The 12,718-nt window shown below is 40.4% G+C and overlaps 1 protein-coding gene across 2 annotated transcripts; it reads right to left on the bottom strand.

Moving 5' to 3' along the window:
* Positions 1 to 411: 411 nt before the first annotated feature.
* On the bottom strand, positions 412 to 11,851 carry LOC100563524 (cholinesterase). 2 transcript variants are annotated; one of them, XM_062969567.1, is made up of 5 exons: positions 11,684 to 11,851; positions 7,703 to 7,816; positions 6,004 to 7,486; positions 3,467 to 3,621; positions 412 to 638 (listed from the first exon to the last, which is right to left on the bottom strand). In XM_062969567.1, exons 3-5 carry the CDS (start codon positions 7,476 to 7,478, stop codon positions 619 to 621), a joined length of 1,650 nt encoding a protein of 549 aa, XP_062825637.1. In that variant the 5' UTR covers positions 7,479 to 7,486; positions 7,703 to 7,816; positions 11,684 to 11,851; the 3' UTR covers positions 412 to 618. The 2 variants fall into 2 exon arrangements, with proteins under 2 accessions (XP_062825637.1, XP_003218004.2); XM_003217956.4 differs by lacking the exon at positions 7,703 to 7,816 and having other exon boundaries at positions 11,684 to 11,847.
* Positions 11,852 to 12,718: the final 867 nt, after the last annotated feature.

The following is a 12,718-nucleotide window of genomic DNA, read 5'->3' as shown; positions in this document are numbered from 1 at the left end:
AGGACATTGGCAGGGTTTGGCAGCTCTTGTAAAAGTTCACAGTGCTCTCTATAACCTGCAATATCATTGGAGCCTTTGGTGGCTCCTCTTTGGTGGGGGTTATAGCTATTTGTGGAAGTGGGAGCCTGTCTGTGGAAGTGGGAATCCCAACCACATACATACTTCCACTTGTATTATGGATATAGAAGATATAGATAATTTTAGCCATGGTTCACAGAAATTAGTCAACTGGATATTTGGAAAGATTTTTGTGGCCATTCCTAACAAGTGGCTACTTACATGTATCCAGGTTTTCCTGATACCATTTTACAATAGTTCCTGCTAGTGAAGACTGGTATCTCTTACCATCTTCCTGTCGTCCCAACCTCTTAAATATTCAGATTTAAAACCCAAACAGGCAACAGACAGGCATTTCTTGGTTTCAAGAGAAATAATTTATTTTGGAGAAGTAAATAAAATGCAAGAAAAATAGAGGGGGGCAAAATGGACGCAGGGCCCCGTGGGTGACAAAGCAAACTGGAACAATGAATGATGCAACTATCTCATCTCAGCAGAGAGGAGACACTTCCTGGCTTCTGGAGAATTCGAGTTCCCAATGGGGAGGACTGTTGTCCGCTCTCAATCTTCATCTGATTTCTCTGAAAAAGAAATGGGAGGGAGCAATGGAGAATAATTAGAACTTCTCCAAGTATGGCTAAATATCTAAGAAGACATTAGTGTATCTCTTAACAGTATGTCCCCAAAGAATTGTAGGTAGACTGCCATCTTGCTAAGCATGCTGGGGAGGTTTTGTTATCAACTTCCTTCAGTACCAAAGACACACATATTACAGAAGTATGATTCCTCCACAGGGAAGAGAGACTTAGCCCAAATTGTTGTTGTAGTTTGTGTGTTTTCTAGGTTATCTAAGGAAAAAAAAAAACTTATGTGTACAAAGCCCAAGAATAGTGGACCAGCTAAGCCATGATATTCAATTGATTATTCCCATGTGTGGGAGCCCCCAGTGGCTCAGCGCATTAAAGCGCTGAGCTGCTGAACTTGCAGACTGAAAGATCACAGGTTCGAATCCGTAGAGCAGAGTGAGCACCTGCTGTTAGCCCCAGCTTCTTCCAACCTAGCAGTTTGAAAACATGCAAATGTGAATAGATTAATAGGTACTGCTCCAGCGGGAAGGTAATAGCGCTCCATACAGTCATGCCGGCCACATGACCTTGGAGGTGTCTACAGACAACACCGGCTCTTCAGTTTAGAAATGGAAATGAGCACCAAACACAGAGTCAGACATGACTAGACTTAATGTCAGGGGAAACCTTTACCTTTACTTTATTGGACATACATTAATGAATAACAGTTGTACAGGAAGCTTCCAGTTTTGAACTGTCAGTATCATCTATCAGTTAGGGGTATGCTATTTTTTCGCTAGTTGTCGTAAGTCATATCAAATTTGTTAAATTCATACCTACGACACAATATCTGATGCGCAGGCATGGGCCATGCCAAAAACGTAAGAATCAAAACTTACCCAATGCTTTTTGTTTTAATTTTTTAAATCTCGGAAGCCTCCCAAAGTCAGTTTCATTTTCAGTGCAAGGAAGCAAAGCAAAGTCAAAAAGGCTGCCTTCCTCTTTAAATTAATGGCCTTTTGTCATTAGGAGAGGAAAGCAGCAGGGAGAAAGCAGAGTTTGCTGGGAGTCTGAGAAAGCACAAATTTCTGGGAAATGTAGTTTGGGAAGGCGAAAAGCCCTGTGCCAGAGAATTCAAAAGGCCCTACCCTAAACTACATTTCTCTGAATTCTGCTCACATCAGAAAGCCCCAGTCAGCAGCCAGCCAGAGTTCCAATAAATTATTGAATCTGCAAAGAGGAGGACTGACTGAGACTTCTAGTAAGTAAAGCTCTGTGCTGAGCTGGGAAGAAATCCCAAAATGGAAGTTCTATTGGTTAATATAACACACATTAAATGAGATTGCTTTTGTGGCTTTAAAAAACGTTTTTGTCAAAAGTTTTGTTAAAAGTTTCCTAAAATCAATAGATGTATGAATATTTGTGAAAGTTGGAGAGAATTATCCTCTATCATCCTGTGCCATTATATAGAAAATTGAAGGCGATGGGTCTTGTAGTTTCTATTTAAAAAATGTTGTTTATAAAAACTTGGAAAATTCCCCAGAAATCTGTGGGTAAATTAAATGCTCTGAAATGTGATGGGCTATCAGTGGTAAAAGTGTTCTACCATTGTAGCAAGCTTCACCCCAATAGCTGTAAAAATGAGGGCAATAGGAATCCCTGAAGTTTCCCCACTTGAACAATTACGATAATGAAATGTTATTATTCTCATTATAGTAACAAAATTTTCACTAACTATACTTTAGAAACATTTTAGAAATGAAACACTGGTACCCCCTAATTTTGTAATGATTTTTGAAACTTTTTTATCGATTGCACAGCCTTACTATCTATCTCTGTATCTCTCTGTATCTCTCTGTCTCTCTCGTATCTCTCTGTCTATGTCTCTCTCTCTCTCTCTATCCTATTGATAACAAGTCAGGGAAAATTCTAGAGAATCTGAGCAATCAACAATATTTTGGATATTTCAGTAAATCAGAACAGAATTTACACATCTTAATGTTCTCTCTTATTGTGAATCAATTTCCAAAATCATTCAGAACAAAGACAACAATGGAACTGAGAAATGAAATGAGATTGGGAAACCATTTTCCTGAATTCTTCAGAAACATTGCCAACTTCAAAACTAATACTCTTCAGGAGGACAATGGGAAGTCGATAAATTTTAACCCACTGGGACAATGTGGGCCTTTTTTTTCTCTTCCCCTCTTCTCTGCTGCCTTTTCACCCACTTTACCTCCCCAGCATCTCTCTACACTACCCCCACGGTTTTGTTTTCCTCGCTTTCGCTGTAAAAATCACATAGAAAATAATAAAAATCTATATTAAAAAAAAGAAACATTGCCAACCAAGTCAATTGTGCCAGTAGCTCCAGCATTCAACGAAGTTACCAAAGTGTTTTTTGATAAACAGGTCAAAAGGGAGTCGAAAAAAGGTCAAACACTGTTTTCTTCACCATCCAAAATCTTTTTCGACCAAAAAGACCAGATAGCCCAGAAAAAAAAGTATTTTGGGTACTCTGGACACCATTACATCTTGTAGTCTGTAAGACACCAGTACTCTTTGGCAGAAGAGACTAAATACCTTCAGTAGTGAGCCATAGCAGTTAAACTGGTGTCAAACTCCATTCATTCTACAGTGTAGATGCATCCCAAATCAGCAGTATAGATGGTGACATTTGATAGAATTCAGTAATCCCCTCTCCTATTCATGAACATGAGACTGACAAACACATATGACAATTAGATTAAAGAGATAGCTGATCCAAAACAAAGAAAACTTATTAGAAATACCAATGATATGGCACACAGAAGTATTCAAAATAAGAAAAAAGCTGCACTCACTGGGATTTACAGTATGTGTTTTAAAAAGATTGCAGTGTCGAGCAGGTGATACTGGCAGAACCTGGGCTGGCTCAGTGCTAAGATGGTAGAAGTTCTCCAGTGTAGCATTGTAACGTGGCCACTCCACTTCTTTCTTCTCTGATCCTGTGGGTTTGCTGTGGAGGAAATAATAAAATATTTGTAACCAGCAGGCATTGGTGTTGCATGTAAACTCTGAAAGAGATTTCAAAGTTTGGAGGTTCTTTTAGGTTTGAACAAGGAACAACCTGGTGTGCACAAGTGAAAGAAACAGAATTCTTTGGATATAAAAACAAATACAAGTACATTTTTTTCTTCCTCTAAATGCAATCTGGTTGTCCACTGTGGCAACAGAGTACTTGAAAATATTGGCCTTTGGCATGATCCAGCAGACTTCTTTTTATATTCTAAGTAACGTCATACCCTACAGCCATCCCATTTTCAAAGAGACAGTCCTGATTATTCCTCAGTCATCTCACTTTTTAGATGCGATTTAAAAGTCTGAGTTTTTCTCTCTTCTTCCTACAACCTATCTCCACTTGTTTTCAGTTTACTTCAATCGCTTCAAATTGAATTCAAAATCCTAAGAGTTACTGCTAATTATCTCCAAAAGAGGTAAAATCCCTCTTTTCCTTGTAAGTTTGGTAAGCTCTGCTAGCTTGTCTGTTTTTCCTCCTTAATCACTGTTGACACCTTGACCATCTACCTACTGATGTTGTTTGACCACACATGTCCCAGTTTGCATCTGTATATGATGAAATTGAAATGAAGCTGAGTTGAAATCCAGCATCCTACTCCCATGCTAGTATATTTCCTGCTCCATACTTCACTCAGCCAGTACCAACTGCACTTTTTAGAAAATCTTTAGTCCCACACCCTCTATGTCCTTTCTTCGACCCTCTTATATTTCACTCTTTTTTCCTGGCTAGATTTTCATTCCCACCCCACCCACCAAGCTCGTTCAGCCTCTCCTATTCAAACTGTTCTGTTCACCTTTACCAGGAACCAGGAGTGGTTTTCCTGCTCTCAGCATTGCCATATCTTATGTCCTCAAATCAAGTCAACTCATTTGCATATAATACAACCTATTTGTTTAATTGCAGGTCAGGACATGAGTATTGAGAAGATCTGAACAATGCAAAAATGGTTAGCAGCTCAGTCTTATATTCACTTTAGTGAATCAGTTGAGTTAGAGAAATGGAAGAGACCACAAGGTTATCGAGTCCAAATCCCATTTTTGGGGGGATTTTTGAGGTTAGCTTTAAACCCATCTTTAAATCTCTTTTCCTGTCCACCAGCATTCTGTTTTCTGTTCTTGTGTTGGGAGTATAATAACTGCTTTGGGAGATAGTGATCAGGCATTCAGACAACGTGGCCAATCCAGCCAAGTTGACGGTGAAGGATCATCGCTTCAGTGCTGGTGGTCTTAGCTTCTTCCAGCACACTGACATTTGTTCACCTGTCTTTCCAAGAGATTTGCAGGATTTTTCAGAGGCAACACTGATGGAATCGTTCCAGAAGTTGAGTCCATCTGTAGACGGTCCACTTTTTGCAGGTGTATAACAGAGTTGGGAGGACAGTAGCTTTATGAACAAGCATCTTGGGATCCATATATAAGCTTTGGATAGCATAAGGAAAGTTAACACTCCTGTGCTGCTTGTTTTGCTGTCTGTGCCCCTATTCAGAAAATTTCCACTTTCTAGATTTTGAAAAATTTGACTTATTGTGGAAAGATGAATATTGTGAAAAAGTGTCAGTGGAGACACCTTTTCCCCATGATAACTCTTTCAGGAGTGAATTTTTCTTCCTGGAGGTAGATTTCTCTCACTTCCTGTTGTCTCACCTACATTCTTAATGATGAGTCATTTGTAAATCAGATGTTTTAACTAGGGGACTGCCTATAATCTACTTTACTTGGTTCTGATCACACACTGGGTTAAGCAACCTATCACACAAAGTCTGACATTGTTTTCTGCTTCCTTTTGCACAAAGCTGAGTGTTTTGGCTGCCCAAATTTCTTCAACCTGTGACTCTCTGGAATCAAAATCTCATTCAAACGCATTGTATAATATGATATAAGATACTGAAAGCCCTTCCGATGTTTTTGGATGTTACACTTCCTAGAAATTCAAACCAATAGTGAGGAACAGGAATTGAAATTAAATAATTAAATGTGGGTGACAACCTGTAATAAATGGAATCCACATAAAGTCATTAAATTAAATGCAAACAAGAGTATCCTGCATATGGACACAGAGCTTGAAGGTAATTATATAAAATATTTTAAATAATATTCAACATGAAACAAAGCTGATTTACACTGAACCATCAGAAAACATTATTATTATTATTATTATTATTATTATTATTATTATTATTATTATTAATGTATTTATTTATTTATTTATTTATTTGTATTCTGCCCTAACTTCCCAAGGGTACTCAGAGGGGCGTAAAAAAAAAGTGTTGCCATCTCAGAATGAATTGTTTTACTGAATAAAGCAGGGGAAATGCCTTACCCAGTTCTGGCAAACTCTGCCCAATATTGCATTATCCTACGGCTGAGTGCTTCTTCCGCTTCTGTATGTGTTTTGTTGGCCTGAAATGCTGCCTCAAAGTTTCCAAATAGATAAATGAGTTCCGCTCCATGAGGCACCCCTACCCACTCAGGCCAGACAGTGCCAGAGGTGTGATGTGTAAAAAGGTAAACATACACAGGACTCCCAACATTTCTAATCTGGCCAGCAAATTTGGCTACAGGACATACAAAGAAATAATCACCCAAAGACTGCACCAAGCCTGAACGGTACTTTGCTGGGCCATGACTCTCTTCACTGTATTTCAGGGCCACAGCTTGAATATCTTCTTCAGTTGTGTTTCGCACTAGATACCTTAATACAGTTAAAAAAATTTCCATAGTGATTTGGCTATAATTGCTTCCAAGAATAATTAAATCCACGATAGGAGCTGCTTCATCTGAGGTGACACCAGTGAGAACTGGTTTGATCTGAACATGCTGAGAGTCTAAAAGACTCTGAGGATCATCAGTCAAAAATTCCCCATCGGCTGTTGGTTCAAATACAGGATACAGAGGTTTTTTCTTACTCAGAGATGCTTCATGCTGAGGAAATTCCACTGCATTTTTGTCCTGAAGACAGCTCACAATTTCATTTTCATTGCCTTCTCCACATCCTAACAGCTGGCTAAATTCAAGGGAGTTATTCTTGGCCTTCCCGGGACTTGCCGAAGCGTAGATAGCTCCACTCTGAAGCACAGCTTGGGCAAAAAGGGGCTCACTTTTAGGTGAAAGGAGATGGAAGCCAACAGAGGCTGCTCCAGCACTGTGGCCAAAAATCGTCACCCGCTTTGGATCTCCACCGAAGGCAGCTGCATTCTGCTTGATCCAGGTCAGGGCCAGGTGTTGGTCCCACAGACCCATGTTTCCTGGGACAGCTGGTGGCAACGAAAGAAAGCCCAGAGCCCCCAGGCGGTAATTCATGGAGGCCACAATGACATTCTCAGTCGCAGCTAAGGAAGCCCCATTGTACAAATCCAGGGAACTTGTACCTGCAACAAAGCCCCCTCCGTGTATCCAGACAAGAATGGGAATTGGTACAGAGGGCTGTGGATGGGGCACCCAGATGTTGAGAAAGAGACAATCTTCTGACAGGGGCCTATTGGGATTCCACAATTTTGCCTCAGGTGTTTGAGAAAGAACTGACTGAAGACAGGCATTGCCAAAGTTAGTGGCCTCAAAGATTTGACTCCATGGCTTATGTGGAAGAGGCTTCTGGAATCGCAGTTTCCCCAAGGGGGGCTCAGCATAGGGGATGCCAAGATAAGCTCTCACAGAGCCAGAGCCAATGGTGAGAGCTTTGCCATTGATAGGACCACTGCTGGTGTTCACTACAAGGTCATCTTTGGAGGCAGCATTGGAGGTCAGTGAAAACAGGATGAAGAAGGAGCATAATATGGAAGAGGCAAGACCAAGCATTGCAGTGTCTGGAAGGAGAAAGGTGGAAGTGAGATAACAATAAATATAAAGGAAGCCCTCTTCCATTCTCACTCAGTGGATGGCCATGTTCAAATTGCCAATTCCAGTATATTGATGCCTTTAAAAAAAATAAGCCCTGCCAAAGGTATGCATGCAATATAAAATACAGGTGCTGATACACACACACACAAATATACACAAAATAGTAAATAAAAGTAACTCACCAATACATGTTGTCCAGTGGTTCCCAACATTTGGTCCTTAAGGTGTTTTGGACTTCACAGTAGTTAATAGCTGGTAAGCTGTCTGGGATTTCTGGAAGTTGAAGTCCAAAACAACTGGAGAACAAAAGTTTGGGAACCACTGATGTAGTCAAATTATACAAGATTGTGAAATAATATTAAATTAAGGACACATCTAAATTGTAGAATAATGCAGTTTGAACCCATTTTAACTGCCATGCGCCAAAGCTACAGAATCCTGGGATTTGTCTTTTTGTTATTCACAGAGAAGGCTCAAGGCTTTGTAAAACTACAGCTCCTGATATTGCAATACATCTGCACCCACATTGGATACTTGAAATGGTTGTGACAGTGCATATATACTGTATTTCATTTATACTTTGTTATATATTTGATACATATATACTAGAGGTCTGCAATGTTCTGAAATCTCATTAGTAACTCTTGTCATAGATTTGGATAGTCCCTGCTACATTTTGTAAAGATTCGGAGGAGTCCTGTTTCATTTCGTAATCTGAATTTCTGAAGCTTCACAATTGTTTTGTTAAGATTTGTTCCATTAGTGGCAATGAGGAAAATTTGTTTCTCTTGTCATTTTTGTCAAGGTTTGTTTCTCTTGTCATTTTTATGGCTATCAGGCTGAAACTTGGTACACTTGTAGACAACGTTTACTTCTTTCAGTTTGACAAATTTCAGAATGTTTCAGTTATCCACTGATTTTTTTACAAATATTTTTTAAAAACCCTACAAGAGGTATCCCCTTAATTTTTTTTCGTGTCAGGAGAGACTTGTGCTTTTGGTGTGAGAGAATTGGCCGTCTGCAAGGATGTTGCTCAGTGGATGCCCAGATGTTTGATGTTTTACCATCCTGTGGGAGGCTTCTTTCATGTCCCCGCATGGAGAGCTAGAGCTGACAGAGGAACTTGCCCGCTCTCACCGGATTCCAACCACTGACCTGTTGATCAGCAGTCCTGCCAGCACAACGGTTCAACTCATTGCACCACCGGGGGCTCCATCCCCTTAAATCAGTGATTCTCAAGCTGTTTTGGTCTACAACTCCCAGAAGCCCCAGCCAGTTTACCAGCTGTTAGGATTTCTGGGAGTTGAAGGCCAAAACGTCTGGGTGGGACTCACAGGTTGAGAACAACTGCCTTAAATTGTGGCACAGTGAAACAACACGAGCAAGGCAACACATCTGCCAAGTTTCAGAACAATCAATCTATCCACTGATTTTAAAGACTTTTTCAATTTAAGCACGTGTGATTAACCTAAATCATTTTCATATCACTGGGACTTATAAACAATAAGAATAATTGTAAAGTGAAGACAGGTAAGTAGGATCTTGCAGGTCTGACTTCCTGCGTTTGGGAGCAGAGGGCTCACTGGCGAGTCACAGTTGAGAGGAAGTTTGGGTGCTACTTGCCAGAGTTGAGAGGTAGTTTAGGGAACAAGTAGTGGATTTTTAGGGGGGGGGGGGAGAGGAATAAAAGAGTAGGCCATCCAGCCTCATTTGTGGAGTGGGATTTTTGCAGTAATAATGCCATAAGTGCCTGCAGGGTCATAGCCAAAAAAAATGGGGGGGGGGGGGGGTTGAAACTTTTTTTAGCAAATCATGAAGAGTAGTTCCATAGCACAAAATAATTTAAATTGTATGATTTCATTCTATATTTTAGTTACAAAGTTTCAAGACTTAAAAATAACTGAAAATGACTGTTAATTGGTAATTTATAGTTACAAAAGAAAACCACTGTCTTTATTATTTATTATTTGCAGAGATCTTCTGAACCCCTAAAAGTGGATGATCTATTGTGCTTATTCATTCATTGAACTATTCCTAGCTTATCCTATATTTATTTATTTTTATTTTTATTATTTATTTTATTTCTACCCTGCTTTTCTCACCCCGGAGGGGACTCAAGGTGGCTTACAAAATTTGGCAAAAATTAAACACAGAAACACATCCATCACAGTATAAAACAGTCTAAACAGATAAACAATAAAACAGATTAAAAACCATATAAAATGCCAAGTCATGATCTCATATTTATCATACTTATTATATCAGTTGTGAGAATGGATTTTAAACCTAAACTGCACATATGGGGGCTGATTTGAGGTGGTGCCCAGATGTGGGGGTAGTGGGCTTTAGTTCTTTGTTCCTGTTTTTGTTCTGCCCTGAGTCCCTTCAGGGTGAGAGGGTGGGTTATAAATAAAGAACATAACATTTGAATTGAGTAACTAGTACTGTTTATAAAATAATAATTAAAATAAATGAAGGAAAAATAAAAAATAACACCCTCAAGGAGATCTGGGAAGTAGATTTAGGGATGGAAATAAATGAAATGGAATGGTCACCATTATGGAGACAAAGACATTTGAAAAAATTATCAATACGAGTTAAAATTACTGTCAGTTCATATGGAAAGGGTATCTAACACCAATAAGAATCCCAGGACTCCATAGGCTTGAGTCATGGCAGTGCATGTGTATAGGAGCCTCCATTGGCATAATGGGTTAAACCCTTGTGCTGGCAGGACTGCTGACTTGAAGGTTGGGTTGCTGACCTGAAGGTTGCCGGTTCGAATCGGAGATTAAAGTCCACAACATTCCATTCAGGAACTCTTTGTTTGCAATTACTTTTAAGAAAATGTATCCAACTGCTATTGGTTTTTTCTAATCCAGGCCTCAACGTCTTACATTTTAACCTCCAAGGATACATTGTCCAGCAACAGTCAGCAATAGACAGCAAAGAAAATTTCATCCATTCAAGGATGCATAGAGCAATAGTGTTGATCATGATAACACTAACTGCATGGCTCATGTATCTTCTTCCAACTGCTGGAATTTCTCCTTCTACTCATTACTGAAGAGACAGGAGATCTGTCCTTTATTTCACTGGGCACCCCTATGTTCAGAGATATCCCTTTATCATTTCAAACTCTCCATAACAGTCTATCCACAAAGGTGTGTGTAGGTCAAGGGTACATACATTCCAAATGTTTTGGGGTGCGCGCACACCTCCATCTCATGACCTTTTATTTTTAAATATTGCCACCCTGCCAAAGATTTCTAAGCTAAACAACAATTGGAAATAATTTCAGATATTCTAAAAACAATGTAAACTGTCCAAAACAATGTAAAGCATTATACACAATAAAACAATGTCTAAAATCCATGAAATAATTTAAAATTGGAGGGGTTTCCTGTTGTAGAAGGAATTCCTACAAATGTTGCTTGTTTGGTTTGGTAAGTAGCAATACCTACTGAAATTGATGCCATTTAAACTACATTCTGGAAATCCTAGAGCTAGAGTAACCATTCATAAACAGTTGGCAAGTAAGACAAGCAATACACAAGTATGTGCCCCCCAGACACATGCACATATCCATGCAAACACACACATACAGATACCCACTCTTTTCAAGACACGTCCCTTGGACTGAGCCTCCTTCCACTTGTTCTGAGGACTACGTAAGAGTAGCCATGCCCTGAGGTCTGGAAGATCTTCTCTCCCATATTTCTGCATAACATATTCCTCCCACGGTTAGGGTGTAGATAAGAGTTCTTACAGCAGATGCTAGTACTTGAATATGTGTGTGTATCTATCTATCTATCTATCTATCTATCTATCTATCTATCTATCTATCTATCTATCTATCTATCTCTATATCTATCTATCTCGGTCCCATCTACACTGTGTAGATGAGCCCATAGAGATTGGTGCTCCTTTAAATATCCGGTTTTGAACAGCCAGTGCAATTCCTTTAGCACCAGCACTGTGAAGTTCATATAATTCCAGGATGAGAATAGTGTTTCTTCCAGAGTGTGTTGAGTTGCAGCTCACATCATTCTTCACCCTTGGCTATACTGACTAGGATTGCTGCAATTACACATCGAGCAGACCATAATAAGCCCCAGGCTTGCTTTAAGTAGTAATAGGCCTTCTACACCTGATGGACTCACCTCCCGGAGGGCTTGATTGATGATCTTGCTAGTCCTTTCTGTCCCCTGTAGCTCAGTCCTAATAGAAAAGTTCAGCTGTGCTTTTTAAGTCTTGCAAATAACACCCAGGGAGAAGGCGGCTTACTATGTTTACAAAGGACAATGACCATTTGGTCTTAGCCTGCTCTGTGGAAGCTTGGGTAAGAGGACATTGCAGACTAAGGGGACATTGTGTGAGAGGTAGTACAAGGAAAAGAGGGCAATGGTTACTGAACTTTTCCTACCTTTTAGCCAGAGTATCCCTGAATAGCATAAAAAAAAGACTCAAGGCCTGTCTACACAACACCTAAAACACAGCATTTACCGGGTTAAAAAGTGGGTGGGAGTGGTTACATGATGCTACCTGCAAATCTGCACTGATTCACTGTAACGGACGAAAAACACGGGACAATAAGGTCCCCTTTTATTCTGATTCCATCTGGAAAATGCGCATATTTAAATCACTACAGAAAAACACATGATCCCCTCCCCCCCCCCCCCCCAGTGTGGACTGCTCCAGCACATGTCTGCTTTATTGCTGATGTCAGGGTGTTGGCTCAGCAATTGGATTGGAATGATTCTGCTTTGTGAAGTCAATTTGCTACGGGTCTAAATTTGGAGCTGCAGGAGGAGATTGCCCAAGTGCCAGCCACAACCTCTTTGGAAGAGCTTTAGAACATCCCTTCAGCTGGATGGCATGATCCTAAATTGACGTCAGCTGCTGAAGGGAGCAGTGGAGTGGTGTGGCACCCTGATCAGAGCTGTCCCGAGGTAATTTTCGGGAGTAGGCGACCAGAATTTTGGTACCCCCCCCCCCCCGAATTTTTGCCCCCCCCAAGCATATTGCTGAAAAATACATGCGGTGGCGGCGGCAACCCCCTAGAGAGCACACACGCCAGTGTATGCGGACACGAAAGGCCCAGCCACCCATCCAAAGGGATGATTGGAAGGCCTGCGCATGTGCACAGGCCCATCAACCATGCTTTTTTGGGCAATGGGTATGTGCGCAGGCCTTCC

Source organism: Anolis carolinensis, chromosome 2, assembly GCF_035594765.1.
Source record: "Anolis carolinensis isolate JA03-04 chromosome 2, rAnoCar3.1.pri, whole genome shotgun sequence".
In the NCBI taxonomy this organism is placed as follows: Eukaryota; Metazoa; Chordata; class Lepidosauria; order Squamata; family Dactyloidae; genus Anolis; species Anolis carolinensis.
This window is presented reverse-complemented; position numbering and strand designations above follow the sequence as displayed.